The following is a 26,007-nucleotide window of genomic DNA, read 5'->3' as shown; positions in this document are numbered from 1 at the left end:
GGCATTACTCAGAGTTTAGAGTGTCAAATTCTTATTTTAACATAGGTTTTGAATTTAGAAAATGACACAAATAGTGATCTTTGACTGTGAAACAAATAATGACAAACTGACATACAAGCTTATATCCTAGTAGGAGTGTTTCAGAAGGGTTGGATTAAAATAACTAGACAGTTGCACTGGATAAGTTTTTGGTCAGTTTTAAGTCTACTGGTTTTCAAAACGAAAACATTAAAATCCTTAACATCTACAGTTTGAGTGTTAGCTTAGTTTCTGGTAATTGCGTACTTTCTTTAGTCCCACATCTCAACTGATAGTCATTTGTAGCAGTGAATTCAGAAGTGTTATGAGTATTCTTGGGGCGCCTGGGTGGCTCAGTCAGTTGAGTGTCCGTCCAACTCTTGATTTTGGCTCGGGTCATGATCTTGGGGTTGTGGGATCGAGCCCCACATCAGGCTCGGTGCTCAGTGTGGGGTCTGTTTGTCCCTAGCCCTCTGTTCCTCCCCCTGCTCTCTCTCTCTCTCTCTCTCTCTCTCCCTATCTCTAAAATAAATAAAATCTTTAAAAAAAGGAATTGCTGGGGCGCCTGGGTGGCTCAGTCGTTAAGCGTCTGCCTTCGGCTCAGGTCATGATCCCAGGGTCCTGGGATCGAGCCCCGCATCGGGCTCCCTGCTCCGCAGGAAGCCTGCTTCTCCCTCTCCCACTCCCCCTGCTTGTGTTCCCTCTCTCGCTGTGTCTCTCTCTGTCAAATAAATAAATAAAATCTTAAAAAAAAAAAAAAAGGAATTGCTATGAGTATTCTCATAAATTGATGAGAGAGACCCAGCAACTCCTAGTAGAGTATAAGTAAAGGTAGGGTTTCGCTGCTGTCCTATCTAAAGGTAAGAGAATGCAGTTTCCAAGTAACACTATATTCCTTGGCATATAGTGTAGAAGTGAATAATTTGTTTTCATAGCAAAGTGTGGGAAATGAGGTAGCAGTTTCTTCTCGCTAAACATGTTGCTTTCTTCTTTAAAGTCTGCTGTCTTTGCTTATGATTTGATGGTGCGGTTTGTTTTTTGGTTTTGTTTTTGGTTTTTTGCAAGTATCAAGCAATTGAGAGGGTTAACATGCTAACCTCAACTTTACAGTCAATTTAAAAATTAGAATCTTCCCTTGATCACTGTTTCCATTTATCAGTATCTGTTTTAAAAAAAAAAAAAAGACTAGGGATGTTGCTGGCTGTTTAGTAAATGTCATATTTCCACCAGCCTTGCAGAAGGTTGTGACTTTGCCTTAGCACAGAGGAACAGGACAAGCATTTCTATTCACCATGACTATGACTCATCCTCAGGAGAAAAGTTAAGATGTTTGTGTACAGTGGAGACGGTAGGGCCTTGAACAAAATGCAATGTGATGAATTTCTCATCCACTAAGAGACAGAAATTCTCATGTAGGTATCAGTCTCTCTCTCATCCCTGTGCTTTGGTTGCTTAATAAGCAGTGTAATATTTGCTTTCTTCTGACCTGTGTTTTTAGGTATATTTCTGCATAGTTCTTCCTCTTCTAAACACCCATCCAGAAACTCTTCAACTCCTTTTAAATTATATCTTTTTCAAGTCCTCTACAGATAGATTTTAAAATTTCCTTTCTAAAAATAGACATGCATTTTTTCAAGTACATGTGTTAGAAACAAGATAGGTTAATTCTACATTCGATTCTCAAAGAACAGTCTTCTTAAATGTAAAGAAGAAAGCCCAGTGGAAGTATATATATGTCTTTCATTGGGTACATATTTGTTTGTTTTTTTAAATTTTTTTTTAAGATTTTATTTGACAGAGGGGAATTTTTTTTTATTGTTACACTTTATTTTTTTTAATATTTTATTTATTTATTTGACAGAGAGAGACACAGCAAGACAGGGAACACAAGCAGGGGGAGTGGGAGAGGGAGAAGCAGGCTTCCCACGGAGCAGGGAGCCCGATGCGGGGCTCGATCCCAGGACCCTGGGATCATGACCTGAGCCGAAGGCAGATGCTTGACGACTGAGCCACCCAGGTGCCCCTGGGTACATATTTGTTTATCTTAATACAAAGGGACCTGCAATCAATCACTGGCATCTAAATTTGCCTTACTCCATTTCTCCAAAGTAATAATTTTTAATTATTATTGATAGCCTATTTTTAATTGTTTTTCTCCCCCCAAAATTTCCTTGGATTTAGCATTGCTCAAAATGTACTCTCCTGGGTTTGATCTTATCCTCTATATGTGGCTTCACTTTCTCTATTGCTTGCTGTCTGTTTTCATATTTTTAAAAAATCTTCCAATAATTTTGCTTATTAATACTCCATAAGAAATGTTATAGTTCTTTTGCATATGCATCTTCTGTTTCCTGAAATAGCTATATAAACCTCTTCAAGAATTTAACCTTTTAATGTTATAACCACAACAGCTAATACAACACTATATACTCTGTAGGTATGTTCAATAAATATTGTCTTCCAACCTTATACTGCTCTCCATCCTCTTCATGGCCTTAACGTCCTTTCAAATCTAAGATGAGAGAGTGATTAGCAAAGTACATGCAAAACAGCAAGCAAATTTCAGAGGATGTTCCAAAAACCTTTTCTAATGCTGCTTTAAATTTGTGTGCTAATCACACAGATGGAAACCCATCTATGAATAAGTTGCCAGTCTTTAAAACAAGGAAGGCCGGAATGGTTTGTATTTACAGTTCATGCCCTTGTCCTCTGGGATTCAGTAATCTTTTTAGCCTCTCGCCACAATAGTACATGTATATTCCTGAGTAGCAGGCTGATTGCTGCTGATGGTACTAAAATGTTTTGATAGGAGCAGAAATATGCTGCCACCTTCCTCACGAGCCCAGCGTTCAGAGATGACCTGTTTGCACGTGGGCCTGTGGTGTATCATTTTTTTGTACAAGAGCAGTAGAATAAGGTCTGACTCTAGTTGATTGAAGTGGTAGTTTTAGATTCCGATAAGAGGACCTATTGCTGGTGAGGGAGGTTGAAACTGCAGAATGAGTTTGCAGCGTGAGGCAGGTCTGCCCAGCAGCAGGTTGATTTGCACCGTGAGACAAGCAGCACACATAAACAGATGGCTCAACAATGAGTCAGAGCGACAGATCCTGAGCAGGTAGATTGGCTTTTGCCTGATTCTTAACATGGTTATAGAGAGTGGAATTTTAATTTGTCTACCACTCTTAAAACTGAAAAACAAGTACTTAGTGAATGAAATTCTATTCATTGGGAAATGAAAAATATGCATGATTAGGCAGAGGAGAAATCTGATTGTCACCCAGATCTGGACATTGAAAAACCAACATTTTCAGGAGCTGCTTCCTTAGGCATAGGTTGGTTTTTATCTTTTGGCACATAGTCATTCAACATCATTATGCTGAATGCTTCAGCATGTAACGTGCGGCAAGAAAATATTAAAATTTTATCATTGGTATTGGGTTTTAAAGAATTACGAGCTATTTAGTTGGAAGCCCAGATCTGATATTTGGGTTAAGAAAAGCATTTTTAAAAAGGATACTGTGGTGGAAAGTATGATAAAAACACACAGTAATATAAGTTTGTAATGGTATTAAACAAAAGAAAAATATTAATGGAAAAAAATCCTTCAGTTTCATACATAAGGCATAGAAAAAAGGAAGAGTATAGTAGAATTCCCAGATCTAATCATCCATCTTCAAAATGTAAATGTAAACAATCATTTCTCTGCCAAACACTTTCAGAAGTACTAAGCATCTCATTAATTTTAAAAAACAAGATTTTGCTGTGGTTTTATAGCTCTAGAACAGTGTTTTAAATACAACATTTGACAAAGGAAATACTGTACCACTTGAGTTCCTATGCTTTAATTTTCTGATTGTCAGGTTACACTCGTCATAGACCAACATCTTCAGTATATACATTTGCCAGAGAAAGTGAGGTAGTAGTGAGGGGCATTGTCGGGATACCTGTTGACCTTCCTTGGGTCACTGTGGTTAGGAGATGTACCCAGAAACACAAACTAGCATGACAGAAACCTTATTCTGAGATATGTGAGGACTGTGAATGCCCTTAGTTAAGGCAGAGGTATAAATACAGCTACCTTTTGTTTCCCAAATAATTGGGATCCTAGTCAAGATTAATTGTGCCGGCACCTACTTCCCAAGTTGGCTTTCGTTTTATCTGCTCAAGCATGTAACACCTAGCCTTTGCTCAGGGTAGAAAAAGCACTAATCTACCTTTGTGCGTATGGAAAGTAGTGTTCCGGGTGCTGCATTAAAAACTCCGGGAGAATGCATTATTAATGGAATAGGTCTCTTTTTCTCTCAAAAAGGGAAATCATTTATGTGGCCACTGTCAAGAAGGATAGGGATAGACTTAGTGCTAGTTCTTAACTATTGTTTTTTTAAACGAGTTACCGAGAGATAGGTAAGGAGAAATACTTAAGCACGTAAATTTACCTTCACAACATGCAGCTTGTAGACACCAGTGTGATCTCATTGTAATATAGATCACCCAGTAATTGTCTCACCCTGTAAGCTTTAGTATTCTGAATACATTCCTTACAGGATTCCACATTATCAGAGGTTAGAAAAATAATAATAAATTTGGGGTTTTAGTATTATAAAGATTATCGGAAGATTTTCACATCACTTCTGGTTTAAATAATTTCCCATCATCTGTTTGCTCATTGCAAGCTTTACATTTTCGGTTTGTTTTTGTCAACACATGTATAATTGAGCTGAGTACGTGTGCCAGTAAGGGGCTGTGGGGCTGCGTTGAGCTTCTGCTTAAGTCTGCAGTACTGAAGTGTTCCTTTTGTTGCATGTGCTGGTCTTGCAGACTCTGTAGAGCCTTATCAAATGCAGCCAGTTGGTGCTGCTGGTGTGAAAGCACAGGGGAGCTCTCATGTGCAAGGTTAATGGAGTATAATTATAAAGAAAAATGAACTGCTCAACCACTCTATCTCACTCTACCTGCACCAAGAGTGACAAGTGCTCTGATCTTTTATAAACCCTGGAGCAGAGGTTTAACTATCTAAAATTATGACCGTATCACTGTCACACAAACAAACACCCTGTGAAGTATAGGTATGCACCCCTGCGTAGGAATGATCCCTTCCTGTTACACGGTGTCTCCGTTGGGAAAGGAGCACCTTGAACCACCAAGAAAAGCTGCGTGTTAAACATTGTACTTCCGTGTCACTTTTTCTTTTCCAGTCAATTTGTTCCATTTTCTTTTCCTAAATATGCTTTCTCCCCTCTGATTAGTGGCAGGGCTGACAGCCTGCACACGATTAGGTCCATTCCACTGTATCCATCAGACGACAAATATCCTTGCTTTCTCCAAGAAGGTCCATCTTACCTGCCCTCACAGCCATCCTTAAATCAACTGGGTTCTTTTAAAGGGGATGGAAACAGTCACCTCCCCTCATTCGCAGCACCTAGACAGAGGTAGGCTGTAGGAAGCTCAAGTACCACCTGACAGGTCTTCCTCCTGTGATCTACAAGTAGCATGAAGATTACACACATTTCTGCAGGCTCAAGATGGAGTTCCATCCTTACGTCCTTCGGTTGAAAATATCACAGGAAATATTTAGTAAGGAAAATTGCAGCTGGGAGAGACAAGGACGGAGAAGGAGCAAGGAGACATTCAAAGGGTGTGATGACTAGACAAGTCTCTGTTACTAGTGTGTCACATTGCCAGTGAACGTTGCAAAGTCGTCCCGCTGCGGAGCTGGGTTGATTTAGTGCTTTTGCCAGCTCAGCATAGAGTTGAAATAAGGTGTTGCAGAACCATGCAACAACAGCGAAACCCCCGACACCTTGTTCTTACCAAGTCTGAAACACAGCCACTCTGGGCAAGGCCGTGCTGCCTACCCAGATGAGTAACGGCAGCATCACATCCATCAGGCCTGTGGAGACGAGGCAGAAGTGACGGCTGTCACTTGCCCAGCAGTCTTACTGACTGAGCCCCGGTCTCGCATGATGGGTCGGGGAGGAGCAGCCAGGATTCCTCGTAGCTGCTCTGGAAGTGGGGAGGCTGATTTTAAAACCTCTCTGTGTGGTTTATAATGTTATTTCCCCAGCCCCTTTGCATATGGGTTTTGATCATCTGTGCTCTATTTTTAAAAGCAAAATAGCTGTATGGTTTTTATGGCAGTAAGATAAATCTGTTAGTGAGTAAACATTTTAAATCAGCTTTGTATTAGTGGCTGATATGTACAGTTTGCTGTGATATACTCCTTTAAAAACCCGCTGGAATCCAACATTTTACCAGTTTAAATGTTGCCAGCATCCATTTCATTTATTAAATTGAAGTCATTGTTCCAGAATTGAAGTTTTGGCTTGAGGTAGAAGATTAGCAATAGAATCTTAACATTGTCCATCATGCTCCATAGATGAAGACGCGTATCGTTCTTGTTGGTTTGGCTTCAGTGTGTATCCCTGCTCAGCTGCCAGAGAGAGTATCTTTGATGACAGAAATACTGTCTCTGGCATTTTGGAGCAAGTCATCCAGCACTGCCCCGTCCCTTTTAAGAACATTCCCAGCCCTTCCAAGTGCTCAGAGCAGTTTATAGGAAACGTGCCTCAGAGTGGGCATAGTCGGTGTGATTTGCTCCAGACTGATCTCTTGAGCTGTCCATGCCTCACCTCTGGCTGTCACATTTCCAACCCTGACTGCATCCTCTGGCTTCTCTCCTGCTCGGCCCCTTCAGTTTGTTGCACAGCTTACTTCCTTGGCTTTCAACAGCCTGTCATTGTTTCCTGGCAGTTTACTGTATCTAGAGACTGATGTCCAGCAAAGGACATCTCTCCCCCTTGGCTCATCTCCCCACACCAGTATATTCTACATTCAGTCAGTCCACTTGGATATCACCCAACCTCCTGTCAGCCCCAGAAGTGTTGGCTCAGACAAATGAGCTCCAGCTCTTTGTTCAGTGAACAGAGCTTCATTCAAGCTACTTTCCAGAGGATAAGGTTTCCATATTCTAGTGCCTATTTTACTATTAGGTAACTGTGTAACTTCTGGTTGGCCATTGGTCACCACCTGCCTCAGTTTCCCTGTCTGAATCAGTGACTCTTGCTCTAATCCACCCTACACGGTTGTGAAAATCTTATTTGCTAAGAGGGTATGAAAATTTACAAGTGTAAAGTACTACGTACATGTACGAATGATTACTTAAGCTAAAAATATCACACCATTAGGAAAGCGGTGGAAAGTGGTACCATCATTTTTCATCTACGGTTCACTTAGAAAGTAGAATTCTTGAAAATTTATTAAATAATCCGTATGCTTGTAACATGAATTCCTTTTTTCTTAATCATGTAAATTAAATGATTTTGAAAGGTCTCAGTACTCAAAAATGAGAACCCGTTAAATGGCAGGAGATGTTTCCTGTGTTCTAGTTGGGTTCCAAGTCTGATGACCACATTTTGCTTACTTTAATTCCCTGGACAGCTTCAACAAGGCAGTTTTCATCTACAGTGCGGCTGTTTAAGCAGCTGCTTTCTCCAGCCCTAGAGACAGCCACAGTTCAGTGGTAGATAAATGGATTCCAGTTCATTCTTATGTTGGGGTGATGTGACGGGGAGGGGGTTAAATTATCTGTGAGGTACTTTAAGCTCTTTTGATAAAGTTAGCACATTTCTGGGACACATTATTATTAATTTTTTCATTCTGTATTTTGTATGTAGTTGTTTGTCTCTCTCCTTTCTTTAGATATTTTATCTTAACCATATTCTTCTTAGTGCCCGTTGATTACTTGCTTTGTATGTCTGCACCTTTTCCCATGAAAGTCACATCTCAGCCCTTTTACAGTGGTAAATTTTAATTAACCAGAAAGCCATTTTAATTTTCTGGTTATCCGAAATCCTTTTTGACTCCCCTCCTATTGTTGAAAATTTTTCTAAGAAATGGCTGATTTCTCTCCTAGTAACTACAGTTCACTGGATATAATTATTGTCTAGGGATTGAAGACTGGTAGCCCCTAGGCTTAATCTAACCAGCAGAGATATTTTGTTTGCCTCGAAGTGTTAAAAGCAGTTCTTACATTAGTGCCTTCAGACAGGGAGGGCCCTCCCTCTCGAGTTGACCTTGGTCCCTATCACTCATTATCTCATAGCTGGCCTGCTTCATTCATGTACATTACCTGCCTGTGAGTTTTCAGTCCCAGAATGAAACATTTTTTAATGATTTAGCTTCTTTGTAGTGTGTCAAGATCATCATTTTGGGCATTAGTTTTCTATGTACAGCACTTATAAAAAGTATAGATCAAGAAATTGTACTGTTGCCATTCAGAGATTCATAGAATTTTAAGCAGAAGAGAATGTTGGAGACTGAGAGAAGCTGAGCCCAAGAATAGGTAAATAACTTACCCAAGGTCACAAATGTGACTTAGTGACAAAGATGAGACCAGGACCCAGATTTTTTTGACCCTTTGTATTATTTTTGCTGCATAATATTGCCTCTCTACTCATTTTTTCCTAAAAGTGGGGAGATATATATAATATATATATAAGATTTCTTATGGGGTGCTTTTGTGGCTTGTTATGTTATATAGTATATAGATGTGAGGGCTCCTAGTCCTTACCAGCAAGTAAAACAATTGGGGTGGGGGGAAGGGGGTGGATATGGAATTAGGTATGAGGAACTAGAAGTGTTAATTAAGTCTGACTCTACCCCTGGCTTGAGACTTAGGTCAAGTCACGTAGATGCTCTAGAGCCTCAGTGTGTCCTACCTGGCAGGCACTATGGATCTGGTAAGATTGTTGTTGTTTCTGTTGTAACCATTTAGAAATCACCAGTGCCACATTACACTGTATCTAAAAGTCAAGAAACTGCTATGGTTCATCCAGACAATGGAATATATTATTCAGTGCTTAAAAGAATGAGCTTATCAAGCCATGAAAAGACAAGGAGAAACTTTAGATGCATATTACTAAGTGAAAGAAACCAATCTGAAAAGGCTCCCTGCTACATGATTTCAACTATATGACATTCTGGAGAAGGCAAAATTATGGAGACAGTAAATGGTCAGTGGTTGCCAAGGGTTGGTGGGAGGGAGGGATGAATAGAGCACAGAGGGGTTTTAGGGCAATGAAACTATTCCATATACTATAATGGTGGACATATGTCATTATACATTGGTCAAAACTCATAGAATGTACAACTTGGGGAGTGAATCCCAGTGTAAACTATGGATTTTGGGTGATAATGGGGTGTCAGTGTAGGTTTACCAGTTTTAACAAATGTACTGTTCTGATGAGGATGTTGATAGGGAGGGAGGGAGTGCAGATGGTATCTGGGGATTATCTGTACTCTCCACTCAACTTTACTATGAATTTAAAGCTGCTCTAAAAAATAAAGTCTAATTTTGGGGCGCCTGGGTGGCTCAGTCGTTAAGCGTCTGCCTTCGGCTCGGGTCATGATCCTAGGGTCCTGGGATCGAGCCCCGCATCGGGCTCCCTGCTCGGCGGGAAGCCTGCTTCTCCCTCTCCCACTCCCCCTGCTTGTGTTCCCTCTCTCGCTGTGTCTCTCTCTGTCAAATAAATAAAATCTTTAAAAAAAATAAAAAAATAAAAAAAATAAAGTCTAATTTTAAAAATCAAGGGACTGATCTTATGTTCAGTACAGTGTCCTCTCTTCTGACCCTGCACCTCAGTCATTTTGTTGGATATGGAAACTGGAGAACAGTAGAGGTAAAAAGCGGCTCCACCTTTAGTACAAAGAAGTGTGCTGAAAGAAGTTAAAAACAACAAATCATTTTTACTTCAGCCATGCCATCTTTTCTAAAGCTTGGAGTATGTGTGTGTGTACGTGTGCATGTGTATGTGTGTGTGAAAACTAAGTATTCATATAGAGACTCGTGGATTGGATTTAGTGGTTTTCATAGCCTGTGAAAAATATTTTTCTTCACACTTAAGACTTTGATAAAATACTTAAATTTTTAACCAAATGCTTTTTATTCATTAGGAGATTCTTCATGCTTTTCTTCTATATTGCTGAATCTCTAGCTCTCTTTAATAAAATTTCTAGTACTGACAAGTTAAAACAAAAAAGCAAACCCGCTCTGAAATTCTGAAAGATGAGTTCAAGTTTCTTCTGTCTCTGATGCAGAAAACTCAGACTAAACACAGAGTAGTGCAAATCATCTTTTGTCACGTGTCTTGGAAGATCCAGTCCCTTGAAGTTAACCATCTCTCATCTTGGCAGCCTACATAGGTGATGGAATTGCTTCCTCCGTGTTGTTTTATGTGGGGTCTTGTCAGAAAGCAAATTTGTAACACTGTTCATTTTTCTCTTTAAGTGATTGTAACAAATATTTGGTGATAAACTACTAAAATAGCAAATACTTTGTGAAATTAAGAGACTCTCATTCAGTAGCTTTGGAATCTTTTTAAAATCTATGTGTTTATGCTATTATGGCAGAGATAACAATTATGTTTTTAAACATCAAGAGTGTTCTTCAGGATGTACTTTTGTTAAGATACTTCCCAATTCAGGGGAGCCTGGGTGGCTCAGTCGTTAGGCGTCTGCCTTCGGCTCGGGTCATGATCCCGGGGTCATGGGATCGAGCCCCGCATCGGGCTCCCTGCTGCGCGGGAAGCCTGCTTCTCCCTCTCCCACTCCCCCTGCTTGTGTTCCCTCTCTTGCTGTGTCTCTCTCTGTCAAATAAATAAATAAAAATCTTAAAAAAAAAAAAAGATACTTCCCAATTCAAAATGTCAGTGTTTACAGTGATTTGTAAGACTTACTTTTTTTCACATGCAAGGAAAATACTGCATTTCATCATAGAATATTTTCTACTTGATGTATCCTGCCTAACAGAGTATATCATTCTAATACCGTTGTCTTTTTCTCTCTTTTAAGATAAAACTGCAGAATTAAGGATTGTTAAAAGATCCTCTCCTTTAGACATGATTGATTCATGTCCTAGTACATGTATTCTGCATAGAATTTGGTTATCTATTAGATTAACCTCTTCCAGCATCTTATTCTGTCTTCCTACGTTTCTCATTATACCCAGGGCTTGGGAGTAGGCAAAACCATCTTTTATCTGAGCAGTGTCCCACAAAATAATAGAGGTTTTTGGTTTTGTTCCCCCTTGTCCCTCCTCCTGTTTTAGGATCATTACTGTGCTTAAATTGTATTTTCATATCCAACTTGCCAGGGACAGCTCCTGCACAGCAACCTCCAATCATAATTCTTTAGTGAGGAAAACCAACCACAGCAGCTTCAGGACAGAGCAAAGAGAATTTCTATAGTGGATAGGACAACTCTGACATTAACAAGGCAATGCTGCCTTTTAAGTTGTGGAATAAAGCCATGGAATGATGAATGACAAGCTCATGGTGTGTGCAGGTCTGTAACAGATAGTTACAGAGGGGCATGCATTTTGATGAACTGGAGCTTAATTTACAAATTAATAGCCTCCGTGTCATAGCTCATTGTGGTATAAACACAAAGATTCAGGCACTTTTTTATATTAGCAAGCAGCTAAATTGTGCAGATTATAAATGGTTCTTATGTTTGTTTCTGCTGTTCTCATTACTATATCTAGGGTGTTTGCTGGGTCAGGTTACATTTAAATTGGACATCTATTTTATGCATTCAGAATATGGCCCTGAACCGCTGTAGAGGTATAAGAAATCTGGGCCGTACCTAGATTTCTGTGCAGGGAAATATTCTCTAATGTGTTTGATTTTTGAGATGAAAAGACAACAGGTAGCATTCTCTTTCTTAATCATGTACTTTTTTTTGGTGATTACCATTAAAAAAACTAACACAAAAATATTTGACTAGATGTTAAAAATCAAGTGATTGAAATATAATTGACATTGGAAGTCAAAGTCACATTTAAGTAGCTGTTGATGTCAGTTAAAAATTCCTACTAGACAAATTGTATTATTCATTGGTTATCATCCCTTATTTTCACATTGCCCTCAACAGTTTTCTAAAGCACTCCCTATCGTTAATGCAATTGATCCTCAATATTTTTCTGAAATAGGCAGGACAGTATAGCTTAGTGCTTCAAAGAGAACTTAATTGTAAGCCAAATGGGTTCTGATTTTGCCTTCCTTTGTCTTTTATTGTAGAGAAGTATCTTACAACCACCATCCCCAGCATGCAGTGCTCTTTTTTTAGTCTGTCTCTGTGTTTATACTATTTTGCCCTCCCATCCAGGTATGTTACGTCCTGGAGAACCGAAGTGCTCTAGGGGACACATCTCTCTTGAGTACAACAGCTACACTCTTTCTTGTTGGATGCAAATAAAGGCAGTTCCCAGGTTCTTAGAAGGGTCCCTAGGTTTAGGCAGCATCTGATTACGGCAATCTTAGCAGTCTTTCGTAGTCATGCATAAGGAAGGGTGGAGTTTATCTGTTAGAGCATGAATGAACTAAGTAAGAAAAATGTAAACTGCATTTCAATCAGGCTATCAGATAAAGGGTCTAATCCCCTATGGACATGGAATATAAATCCCATTGGCATGAATAAAAGGTCTAATTTCCTGTGGAGATAGGATGTGAAACCTATTGATTTAAATATCATTGTGTGTGTGTGTGTGTGTGTGTGTGTGTGTGTGTGTTGAAGGAAGAGTAAACCCCAACAAATATTTTTTTAATTAAAAAAGTAAGCCAAAGTCTAATCAGTACCATGACATGTGTATTCTCCACCATCTGTTAAGCATCCATGTGGAGAATTTTGAACTTCATTAAAAAAAAAAACTCTGGTAATTCCAACTGCTGTCCTTAATTCATTTATATTGTACTGTTCAAATTCCATGACACTTTGCAGAGCTCTAAAATAAGCATCAGTGTTCCCAGCTCTCTAAGACCAAGCAGATCCTCTTTAGTAGACAGCATAAACAGTTCTGTGTATAAGATGAGGTGGTTGTAGATACCGCTTCTGTCAAACAGAAGGGCATATCCCTTTTTAAAAGGTTTTATAGGTTAGAATCTGTTTGTCTAATTCTAACCCTGAAACTGAGTATTGGAGAGTTTGGGGAAAACTTTCCTAGTTCCTTACAAAACAAATAAAATGTAGTTATTTTCAGCTAAGTGTATTTTTATATCTGCTGCTGCCAATATTCCTCCTCCTTCCTCTCTGTCAAAATTCTGTCCTGCGTGTCTCCCCTAGAACATTCTCTCTAATAACTTCAGTGCATGTTCTTTCCTTGAATTTTACTTACTGCATTAGCAGGGGGCTGATTTTGAATTTATTGCCTTTTCTTTGTGTTCTTGTTCATAAAATGGTAAAATATTCACTCAGTTTTCTATTTCCTTTTAATTCCTTTAATTTTGTCATGAATTTTATGTCAGTAACATACACCCTATTCTTTAGAGGATAATTATGTAGTAGCATTCTGAAGATTGTTATCCTGTCTCCTTCCTGTGTCTTCAGTGTTGATGAATATTGGTATTACTTTTAAATGCAGTGGTTGAACTTCAGAGAGTAGAAAGTTGGTTTTTTTTTTTTTTTCCATTTTGACTTCCACAAATGTAAATTTCTCCATGTTAGTTTTTCTGTACACCAGAATTTAGTGTCGCTTGTTTCATTTGAGCAATTGGTGAGTCTGAAGACCTGGAAAATTTTTTCACTGCATTTTAGGTAGGAAGATAGGTAAGATTTGTTCTTGACTTTCCGGATTTGTGAAAAGTTACAAGTCTCTTTCGGTCTCTGGTATGAAGGGTGCAGGTTCTATTTCCAGATTGTATGACTGATTCATGTATGAAAAATTCAAAAAAATGAATTTTTAAGGCAGTATCTTGTAAGAAGATGTCTGAGTGGGGGTTGCCCTATCATAATTGATATAAAACAGGTAATGCAGAATGGAACACAAACAAGTTGAGTGACTAGGTGAATCGCTGACATGCAATTATGGAAGGCAGGGTCTGGTACCTAGAGCTCCTTTTGAGAGAAGCTTTTTAAAATCTGTGTGAGAATTTGATGGAAATAAAGTGGTGGCTTGATTGGAGGGGGCGTTGTCCTGCCATCTTTCCGGAACTTGGAGTGATTGACATACGTAGCTGAAAAATGAACCCGATTTTCTGTTGAGTCGTACCTACAAACTTATGTATTTTTCTTTGGGATCTGTCTTGCTGTCGTGTGAACATGTTGATAATATCGCTGAATGTCACAATATTGATCACCGTGACTACCTGTCTCAGAAACTGTGACTTGAAGTGTTACAGGCTCTGTGAACTCTTTTGCCTGAACAAGCCCTGATAAAACCTAGTGATGTGAATGTCAAGGGAATCTGAGGCTTGGAATTACATGCTGGGTTTATGGAGCAGTTCCTGACAGATGGATTGATTGGAGGGGGCGGTACTAGCCATTCCGGACACCAGGCCCATTGGCCTGTTGTTATAGAAAACATATTAAGGAAAGAAGATGATACGTTACTGGCTTTTTCTCCCTCCCCTCTGCCTTCATTCTCTACAGCTCTTCCTTTCTCATCTCCTTCTCTCCCTGCCCCCTTTTCTTTTTAACTTTCATTAACTTATTAGTCAGTGACAAATGGCCAGTTTGTGACACTTAGCCCTTTCTCAAAGCTTCAGGTTAATGTTCCAAGATAATTAGCTACATTTCAAGGTCTCCTTTATATGTGAATAACATTGAAAATACCAAATTGTTTACTTTGTATAACCTTCATTAATGGCCAGCAGAAGTCATGATTTCTTTGTTTAAAACACATAATAATAAAAGTATAGGCTCACTTCCTGTGGAAGTGAGAGGATACTTAAGAACTTTGCTTGATAGCACATAGCTAAAATTTATGAAATTTGATAGCTGTATTCTCTTACTGCCACGCATAACTGGTACTGATCCAGATCAGGCTCCTGCTGGAGTTAAAGTGACTGGTGTGTTACCCGGAGCTGCAGGACTAAGCTCTAGAGCAAGACTGGGCTGTGGAACTTAGGAAAGCCAGCTGAAAAGTTCATGGCCACTCCTTTATCAGCCTGCCCTTGAAAGAGTGTACAGGGCTTCTGTACGCCTAAGGCGTGCCTCCACTGCAGAGCTCCCCTAACTTCATTCACATCATTTGTTTTCAAGACAGTGATATTTTAGTGACAGAGGCATCAATGCTTCCCTTAGACCTTGGTTTTTTAAAAAAATTTCATAGACTTGCACAACTACAAGCTTGGCATTCTTCTAATGGGAACACAGTAAGGAGGACAGGGGCAATGCATTTCTGAGTGGCACTAACATACCAGAATCTTCTTTCAAAGAAAATTTTACCCAGCTCATATGATCTGACCCTGTCCCATCTGCACGGCTTTCTTCTCTTTCCTTTTTTTTTTCCTTCTCTCAAAGACTAATGCAGGTTTGCAAGTATTTTGATCCCCGTGCCTCCCCACAGGTTCCACGGGCTTTGTTTCAGGCCCTGGGGGAGGAACAGTTGTGAATGCAGTGTGACTCACTGACTCCCACTTTGCTGATTCTGGTTCTGATTGGTCGTCACCTCGTTCTGGCCATATGGCTGCAGAGTACTCTAGCCTGCATCCCTTCCTCGTTCTTTCCCCTACTGTTCCCTTCTGTTGTACACGATGCTGGGAGCGGGTTCCGGGCTTTGTCTCTTGCTTCTAGTTTACCCCAGTTAGGTAGTAAGTAGGAGAGCACGCTGTATTTCCCAGGGATGGCTGTAGAGGAAAAAAAACACCTTTTCCTTTTGTGCCTGGTAGAGTAATTACTTCGTTTCCTGTGCTGTTTTTGTTCAAAGTTTATTTTTTGGCAGGTGTCACATTTGTGTTCTATTATTTCCTCATGGTTTCTCTCCTCCCCCTGATTTGAGCTGGGGTTTTTTGTAGAGGTTCTTGGAGTCCCTTTCTTGGGCTACTGATGCTACACTTCAGCTAGTTCGTTACTATGTTTGTTTAGTGCTGGTTATATCTTAGGGAGGAGAACTGAAAGCAGCTCTAAATAGTGATTTAATTGTTAAATGTCTTACTGTTCTGAAGTCAACAAGCAAAAAAATCTACCTGCGAAACGATACTCAAAATTATCTGTAGCACCACTGCCGCTACTTGCCCTTCTCCCAAACTGTATCAGTTCAATTACTCTGTCTTTTTATACTTGAGAAATAGGATTTTGAAGACTTGAAAGTTAATTTTTTATAAGAATTTGATATTTTTATTAATCTGCATTTTTTATTATTCTACAGTTGGTTTCTGCAAAGACTTTGGACTCTGCATCCTTTTTTCTTTTCTTTGTAAAATTTAACTACTCAAAGAGGCAGTGCTAGCAGAGTATAAAGTTTAGCAGACTTCCCCCTGCCCCATTGGCCTTTATAGGATATTTTCATTGCCTGAAAAGAATCAATAAAAATATAAAAAATTCTCTCAACAATATATTTCATATTGACTTAAAGTTTTTAAAAATCCATTTTATAAATATTTTAATGTTCAAATATGTTAAGCAAGTAACCTTACAAGTTTGGATTCTTTAGAGGATATGTGCAATGAAGTTGGTTAGGATCATAAGGCGGGGTGGGGGGGGGGGTTTGAAATCAGCCTGGCCATATGGTTTCACTTAACCCTTTATTTAAAGATCTTCATTTACTTCTTTTTCTTCATTCATGATATGTATTAGAACATGGCAGTCTATTTTTATCAGAAATAACAAACCTCAGCTGGTGAACTCACTTGAAAGTATATACTTGCTTATACTTGCTTCTAGCCATTAGGCCAAGAGAGGCAGCCCAAGTCTGGCCCCAAATGGTTTTATATGACATGTTCTCTGAGTCATTTGCTAGTCTCCGGTCCCCATCACTTTACACATCATGCAAAGAGACATTTACTTAGCTACATACTTCTAGCCCTGAGTATAATTGTGGACAAAATAGGTCCTTGCCCTCATGGAGCTTACCTCCTTTTTTTTTCTTTTTTTTTTAAGATTTTATTTATTTATTTGACAGAGAGAGACACAGTGAGAGAGGGAACACAAGCAGGGGGAGCGGGAGAGGGAGAAGCAGGCTTCCCGCCAAGCAGGGAGCCCGATGTGGGGCTCGATCCCAGGACCCCGGGATCATGACCTGAGCCGAAGGCAGACGCTTAACAACTGAGCCACCCAGGTGCCCCTGGAGCTTACATTCTGTTGAAATATATTATAGTAAGAAAGTATCCAGGGCGCCTGGGTGGCTCAGTTGGTTAAGCGACTGCCTTCGGCTCAGGTCATGATCCTGGAGTCCCGGGATCGAGTTCCGCATCGGGCTCCCTGCTGAACAGGGAGCCTGCTTCTCCCTCTGACCCTCCCCCCTCTCATGCTCTCTCTATCTCATTCTCTCTCTCAAATAAATAAATAAAATCTTTAAAAAAAAAAAAAAAAGTATCCAAATACGCATTTTTCTTGGATTTGAATAAGATCTAGAATATTCAAGAAACTTTAGTTTTTATATTTTTATCCCATGTAACTAAATCCCTCCTCTGCCTAAACAAATGTACATGTTTCTGCAGATCCTATCCCATCAAAGAGGTCCTGCTCATGAGTTACACATTTGAGTAATTCAGAACGAGTATTGTTTGTATGACATATTTCTGAGATCAAGGTTTCTCTGTTTAAAAGTCTGTTTAGGGGCGCCTGGGTGGCTCAGTTGGTTAAGTGACTGCCTTCGGCTCAGGTCATGGTTCCAGAGTCCTGGGATCGAGCCCCGCATCGAGCTCCCTGCTCGGCGGGAAGCCTGCTTCTCCCTCTCCCACTCCTCCTGCTTGTGTTCTCTCTCTCGCTCTCGCTCTGTTAAATAAATAAATAAAATCTTTTTTTTAAAAAAAAAGTCTGTTTAATGTTTGAAACTGATAAATGATGTTTGTGTGAATAACAAAAATTAATATGGCCACTGTCTGTGTTATCAGATAGAAAAAGTAAAACTACCAACAATGCGCCAGGCACAGTTGTGAGTACTTTACATCCAGCAGCTTGTTTGGTACTCATTAGAACCCTAAGGGTATTGTTAATCACCTCATTTTACGGAACAGGAAATTGAGACACAGATAGGTTAAGTAACTTGCCGAACATCAGAGAGCTGGTAAGTAGCAAAACTGAAATCTGTGTCTCCAGAGTCACGTCCTCACAGCTACGCTGTGTTACCCTGCCAGCCTAGCACACCCAGCTAATAATGGAGCTGAAATCTGAGCTCTGCTGCGTGATCTCCATTATCTTTTCTTCTCCGTGTGGCTCAGTTTCCCTTGATATATAAAGTGTGTCTTATGCTCTTGGTTTCTCCTCATGCGTTGCATGTGTCAGTTTTAGATGTCACAGGTTTTAGATGAAGCTGGTTATGGAAAGATGTCAGAGGTATAGTTGCTGCCCATTTCACAGAGCTGATAAAACAATGTTCTGATAGATGTTCTTTCTTTTTGTCTTCATGGGGTAGAAAAGGGTAGTTGAACAGCTACGGAAGAACCTGATAGTAAAGCAGGAACAACCGGACAAGTTCCAAATACAGCCGTTGCCACCATCTGAAAACAAACTGCAGACAGCACAGCAGCAGCCACTCCAGCTCCAGCAGCAGCAGCAGCAGCAGCACGCCCAGTCGGCGGCCCCCTCTCCCGGCCTGACCGCCTCACAGGTACACCTCCTGCTGTCGGCCGCTGTGCTGTCGGCCACGTGGAGCTGGGGCCTGTTCCAGACCTTGCTAAGCTCAGCCAGCACCAGACAGAAGTTACTTCGGTTACTTCTTTATACTATACACTGGGGTAAAAATCCTTTGAAATGCGTTGGCAGAAGGAAAATGGTATTACTGAGGAGCAAAAATTAAGATTTCCCACCTGTCCAAAGAAGAGGGGAAGGGTAGACAGTGACAAAGAAAAAAATCACTTCTCTGTGTTAGAACAGAACTAAGGTCGTGTTTTGAATTTCTGGAAGTATTTCTTTGCACTTGTTCTGAAAGTCTGTGTGACTCTGCCTTCTCTGGAATTGTTTTGCTGGAACTCTTAGCAGTTAGGTGTGGAGATATTCCAGGAGCGGGACCCTTGGAAGCAGGTAGAAAGGCATTCAGAAGAAGGGTGATATGTTTCCATTATTCAGAGCATATGAATTTGTTCTCATATATTGAAGGAAATCTGAAACGGAAGCTACAGGTCGAAACTAGAACTAGGAACTGGAGGCTTAATAACATTCTAACTTGGTATAGCTGTGCAGATGTTTTTGCTGAAAGGGGCACTTAAACTAGCATATAAGAATAGTAAGGCAAGATACACCAAAAAGGACATATTTGGGAATAATGTTCAGTTAAAACTATTAATATTTGGTTAAAATGGTTAAAAATATTTCATAGTATTTGTATTATTTTGTATGAAAATTATGTGAAAGTCCAATTTCAACATCTATAAATCAAATGTTATTGGAACACACACACACACACACACACACACACACAAAAGAAAACTATTCAGGCTTGATCTCCACACACCTGCCTGTAATGTGGGCATACCTTTTAAAATGGGATGGTTGAGCAGTGGTTCCTGATTCTTAGGGATCACGAGCCCTATAAGACTCTGGTGAAGGCTGTGGATCCTCTCCCCAGAATAATACACATTCACACCTGATAACACTCATTTTTGCACATGATTTCAAGGACGTTGGGATCTTCTGAAACTCAAGCGTGGGCATCCTTTACGTGCCAGTACCAGGTCTTCACTATATACATAGAGAAAAAGATTATAGTTTACTTGGTTATTCACTGTTTATGGACATTGGGCTGGTTCATATAGAACATTTTTCAAGTGAAGAATACATTACTTGTAAAAAATACTAAAGGTTACTAAAGATAGTTGACATTTAGTCACAGTTACTGTATACTGTTATTCTCCTGAGCGCTTTACATATAATATACATAGTCCTTATCCCAACGCTAATAAGGAAGGTGATATTATTATTATTATTATTATTATTATTCTGTTTTTTAGAAAAGAGAACTAAGGCACAGCGAGATTAAGTAATTATCGAAAATCGTATGGGTAGTATGTGTGGTAGAACCGAGATTTGAACCCGGATGTTCTGGTGAAAAAGTCTGTCCATTTAGTGCTCTTCTGTACTGCCATACAATACCAAAAAAAGAAATGCCAACATTATATAAAATGCCAAAGTAGGAAAAAGAGTAATTCCTGTTGTAAGTCAGATAGCTGGAGCATAAATTTTATCATAATCTCCACTCCTAGGCTCTTTGAAAATTAAGCATTCAAACTGACTTTTAAAACCCCCTGACCAGGACTTGTATTTCTTCTGAAGGACTGCTTATCAGATTACTTTTGTTGGAGTTGATTAGTTTGTTCTCTTTGCAAAGTACAGTTTGATCAGAAAGTGTTTACGGGGAAGGAGTGTGGTAGAATTCCTTGTTTCCTGGCATGTACGAGTTTTCTCTCTTAATCCATGGAAACTTACTGTTCAGGTAACATTCCGTGTCCCACAAATCAGAGGAAATACTTATATAATACTTTAATACCTCTTCCTTCCCTAGTAATCTGAGTTCTGTCCTGCTTTGGGAAGGTGAATGATGGTGAGGCGAAGGGCTGTCCCCAAAACAGTGTTGTGTGGCATCTCTCCACCTGGTAGCCCACCTGATATATTTAATTGATTTAGCTTAGCTTGTTTTATACTCTTCTGTTTTGTTAAATGCACATGTATAATTTTAAAAGCCAGAGACCCTCTAAGTTTTTGATTTCTGTCTTTACGATAAACTGTCAATCAGTATTTATTGGGTGTTCTTGGTGTGTTAGATTCTGGTATACAAAGAGGTAGTTATGGTCCCTGCCTCAAATCTGGTATATTATCATTTTCATTCATTCTGTAAATACTTATTGGGTCTCTATTATATGCAAACACTGTGCTAAGCAGTGAAGAAGGTAGATTCACAAATAAGACAGAATTTAAAAATTTAGAGAAGAAGAGGAAAATGTAAACTGCCAACAAAGAAGAATAAAATGAAAGTACCAGTGAAGAGCTGTGAAAAGGCCAGAGGACAGAGTAATTTTAACTAGAGGGATCAGAGGTGCTTCATGAATGAGGTGACACTTGAGCAGGATGTGGACAGATCAGTGAGATTTTAGTGATAGAGCAGAGGGGAAGAGCATCACAGATGTAGAGAACTGTGTGAGCTAAAGTATGGAGTCACAAAAGTAAATGCGTGTCCTAGGAATAGCAGAGAGACTGATGTGGCTGTAGTGTGGATTCTGGGCAATAATGGAGAGGGAGATAAAGCCAGAGGCAGAAAGAAGCTAGCTTGTAGAAGCCCTCCAATGCATGGCAGAACCGTTGGAGTTTTGGGCAGTCAGTGGGAGTCATTAAAGGTCCATGAGGTCAGGGACAAATGGGAAGTTGTATATGGCATATATTAAATATCTAAGTTCGGAAAGGAGTAACTATTAAGTAGTAATCAGCACGGGCAAACAGGAGGTGCTTGGAAGAGAAAATGTTTTATTCGAAGTCAGGTGGCTAGCAGGGACCAAGGCATAGGAAGTGGGGGGACCAGTCCCCTTTACTTAGTTAACTCAAATTCATCCTTGTAGGTAGATTGTGAAATTTTTTCAATTTACAGGAAAAAAAATGAAAGACGAGAAGAGTTGAATGCAGGTATACCCTTCAAATTATATTCACAATCCTGTCCTTTTTAATGATATAATACAAATGTAAAGAAGCATGCAGTTAATAAAACCAAATAGAAAATAAACCCTAATGGACAAAAAGAGGAGTGGGGTGGTTCTATTTGTAGTCATGTGAGTGCGCAGCAGTTACCTGCCATTCAAAATTAAATGAAAATAGTCTAAAATAGATATGGAAGTTCACTAGAGCCCATAATAATAATCGCTGTAAGTTCTGATTTGTTCATTGGAGTCTATTTTAAATCAACACCTCATGCTCTGCAGGTAAACAACAATAATAACTTGGCAAAAAAAAAAGGAGTTTGCTTTTAGTGCTTCTTGCCATGTATTTCTGCATTAATTTCTAGTTGGTGCAGTTTAGATTTTGTCAAAATTAACCTCTTCATGACACTGTGGGGAAACTGCTCTCTTATCTTGAAGCCAATCACAATTGGACAATATCAACCAGGGACTAATCATACCTTCCAGAAAAATAATTTTCTTTGTTGTTGGATGCCTTCCTCTCCTGTGTCTTCTCTTCTTCCTGCCATACAGGTCAGAGGTTGTCATTAGGTTTGGATTTCAAAATTCTAGATTGTCTCTAAACTCTAACACTCCCAAGAGTTTGGTTTATATTCCCAAGCTCCTAGAATAGAATAAGCACCAGACCAGAGGTAAAGATTTAAGCAATACCTGTGTCGATACCTGTTGTAAATAAGTAGTTACTTGATGTATTTTTCAAAAAGTTTTCATCGGTGAATATAGTACTATGCCTTGTGCCTATATATACAGAGAATTATATAGGTGCTAGAATACATGTTGTGAAATTAGCCACAACTAAATATCTATAAAGTAGAATAAAATGCTAACCTAAGATGTCAACAAACTTGTTAGGTTTCAGGGTTTTTTTAAGTGTTGCAGTTAATGGTAAGTATATAATTCAGGTGAGTTTGAGGTTTCACTGACTTTTTTTTAGAATAATCACTTTAGGGTGACTCAAAATATTGATAGTGATTTACCTGAACCAAGGATGTTTCAAACAAAGTACATGACCTCTTTCAAAGCAGTAACAGCATGCACAATTGTTTTTAAAATCCATGTCAGTGAGTTCTGCTGATTAGAGCTTTTACTTCCATAACCTGTGTTGGCACCAAGATTGAATGCCATCTGGTGTGATTTGCTCACCATTTGAAAAGGTCTTTGTATTTTAATGTCTTAAACTGAAAGAAAGGGCTAATATCACACTGGGTTAAAAACACTGATTACAAATAGCTGGTGATGTAAAGCCAGTCCTTTCTGCTACACTACTGTAATATTTCTTTCTTTTTTTTTTTTTTTTTAAAGATTTATTTATTTGACACAGAGAGAGAGACAGCTAGAGAGGAAACACAAGCAGGGGGAGTGGAAGAGGGAGAAGCAGGCTCCCGGCTGAGCAGGGAGCCCGATGCGGGGCTCGATCCCAGGACCCTGGGATCATGACCCGAGCCGAAGGCAGACGCTTAACGACTGAACCACCCAGGCGCCCCTACACTACTGTCATATTTCTAATGATAAACAGCATTTAGCTTTTATTTGGTTTTCATCATGGATAGATAGTAGATGACCTGCCTCCCCCTCCCCCAGAATAAATACCAGTGTTCCCCTTTTACTCCCATATCGCAGTTGAGGCACTGACCGAGGAGAATGAGACATGGCTGTGTTGCTGATTAGAGAGAGGAAACAAAGATTTGTGTGATTTTAATTAAAACCATTAATAAGGATTGCTTATAGGCTGTGATGGGATAGATGAGGCCAGATCACTAATTGTTTTCATCAAAAGAAAATAAAGATATTAAAAGATTAGATGATGTTTATCTGTGTTTCAGGCACCTAGGAAAAAACCAACTTAGTACACAAGTACTGACACAGTCACTGAAATAGAAATGCACAAGGGGATTTGTCCAGGTCTGTTTCAGGGAGAGCAGGGTCCTTTTCAGTGGTGTAGAGCAATGCTCTCCAATCAAACTTTCTGCAGTGTCGGAAATCTTCACTGTCCAGTTTGGTAGCCACTAGCCACCAGTGGCTTTTGAACACTTGAAATGTGGACAGTGTGACTGAGGAACTGATGTTTTAATTTGATTTTGTTTTAATTAATTTGAATTTAAATGCTGCGTGTGGCTGGGAGCTACCAAATTGGACAGTGCCAGTATAGAGTAAGAAGAAAAAGGTGGAGTAGTATCAAAACCAGAACCAGCATGTTGGACCAGATAAACTTCCATGTTCCTGAAACGTTTGGATCTTTAGGATCTTGAGTGAGTACTGGCACTAGATTAGGTGTGTGTGCCATGTAATAAGGTTGTTTGCATTTTCTTGTTTTGTAGCTGCCCCTTTAACTACTCTAGAAACTACAGCTGCCAGAGCACAAGTTCTTGTGGAGGATCAGTCAAGTCCTGTCACCTCTGCTCGTCCTCTCAACTATCAGGCTTTTTTTTTTTTTTTTTAGCAGTGGGGAAGGGGCAGGAGGAGAGGGAGAGAGAGAATCTCTAGTAGGCTCCACGTCCAGCACAGAGCCGGACATGGGCCTCAATGTCCGACCCCTAGATCACCACCCGAGCCGAAACCAAGAGTCGGATGCTTAACCAACTGAGCCACCCAGGCGCCTCTGATCTATAAGGCTTTTTGAAACGCAGGTGTTTGCTTCCACTTTGTCATGTTTCACTGGATCTTTGATTGCTTCTGCAGCAGTTCTCCAGAGAAAAGATTGTAGTTAGTGACTCACAGCCCTTTGGTATCAAGAGCTGGTATTCACTATACTAGGTGGTTAATAGGTTTTATTATCTAGAGTTTGGGATTTACTGCCTCTGAGGCAACAATTGTGCTAATCCTCATGTGAGTTTCCCTTCCTCCTCTCTAGGGTGACAATCAAAAGAATGAAAAGACACTGTCCTTTCATCCGAGCATTTGTGTGACAGGAGGCAGATAACCAGAATTATATGATGGCTTTCTTCATATTGATGAGGTTGTAGCAATTAAAGATAGAGATGGTGTATACCCAAATTGATTTGCAACTTCTACAGAGTTTAAATTAATTGAGAGCAAGCAGAGAATAAAAAAACAGATACACTCATATTCTGTATCTGTAAACCCACCCCATTCATTGTTGAAAATCCTGTGCCCATATTTGTCCGCAGTTATTACTATGAACTTGAAGCTGAATTTGAAAACTCTGGCACAAACTAGAGACTGTCTTTCCCTGTAGTAAGAAGTGTGCTGTATGTACACAAAGGAAATGTTGTTATATGGAGAAACTGGATTATAAGAATCATTGCTTTGTTTTCTTCTGGGGATTAGTAGCATATTGTTTAGTGGGACCACACTTCAGTGTCCTAATGTCTGTTCTCCATGTCTCCTAGAAGACTGTAACTACAGCTTCTATGATTACCACAAAGACACTACCTCTCGTCTTGAAAGCAGCAACTGCGACCATGCCTGCCTCTGTTGTGGGCCAGAGACCTACCATTGCTATGGTGACCGCCATCAACAGTCAGAAGGCTGTGCTCAGCACTGATGTGCAGAACACACCAGTCAACCTCCAGACGTCTAGTAAGGTCACTGGGCCTGGGGCAGAGGCTGTCCAAATTGTGGCAAAAAACACAGTCACTCTGGTAAGCCAGCAGCTGCTACTCATGTGTGCCCACATGAGAGGGTTCAGGATATGCATTTGTAGAGTATATCCATTTTATGCTCCTGCTGGATTTTTTAGTCTTCATCATTCAGCCATATCAAGTTTTCCTTGAGGCTGACAAGGGAATATGGCATTCCTACTATCTGCTCAAATAACTGTAGAGGTGTCCCTTGACACCAAGGACCAGAATCCATTCAGTGCATTATCTGCAGTCAAAGTATGACTTGACCTGGGGAGGAATGTCCTTCGTAGTGGCATGCACACAGTTTTATGTAGCTCTCTCCATCCTATTCGCAGACCTGCCTGTGAAACTTGAGTGCTTACACTCTCTGCTTCTGTATTACTGATTTGGGGAAAACTCCCCACTGAACTCCTTTAGTTCACTATCCCTTGAAATTGGCTGCACCCAGGAAGTACTAGAACAAGCTGAGGCACTTTAAAAATATTCAAGAAACTCACAAATTAACAGTGTCCGTGCCCAAGGACTATCAGAAAAAAAGATCCCTTGAAGAATTACTTGAACAAAAACTGTTCATTTCATGAGATTCTAGGGTAAAACCATTTAGAAACTGATGCTCTCTGAAGCTTGGGGGAAATATAACCAAATTGTGGTTTTAAAGTCCCTTCTTAAAATTGCAGCTAAGCGCTCTTGGTGGCTTTTGAATGATGACCAGTGATGAGTTAAACGAGATAGCAGTAAAGTGAAGCTTCAGCACTTACCAGGAATCTTGAGAGAAGTGACCAGTTATCTCAGCCAAATGCTGAGAGTTA

The 26,007-nt window shown here is 39.9% G+C and overlaps 1 protein-coding gene across 14 annotated transcripts in view; it reads left to right on the top strand.

The window, feature by feature from the left end:
- Positions 1-26,007, top strand: part of PHF21A (PHD finger protein 21A) — a 191,199-nt gene that overhangs the window by 119,482 nt on the left and 45,710 nt on the right. For 12 of the 14 annotated variants that reach the window (XM_032414001.1, XM_032414004.1, XM_032413991.1 and 9 more), the window contains 2 exons: positions 18,368-18,562; positions 24,965-25,216. In XM_032414001.1, coding sequence (XP_032269892.1) covers positions 18,368-18,562; positions 24,965-25,216 — 447 coding nt within the window. The remainder of the gene's footprint in view (positions 1-18,367; positions 18,563-24,964; positions 25,217-26,007) is intronic. The other 2 variants (XM_032414003.1, XM_032414000.1) reach the window with 1 other exon arrangement.

Source organism: Phoca vitulina, unplaced genomic scaffold (assembly GCF_004348235.1).
Source record: "Phoca vitulina isolate PV1807 unplaced genomic scaffold, GSC_HSeal_1.0 scaffold16, whole genome shotgun sequence".
NCBI classification, from domain to species: domain Eukaryota; kingdom Metazoa; phylum Chordata; class Mammalia; order Carnivora; family Phocidae; genus Phoca; species Phoca vitulina.
This window is presented reverse-complemented; position numbering and strand designations above follow the sequence as displayed.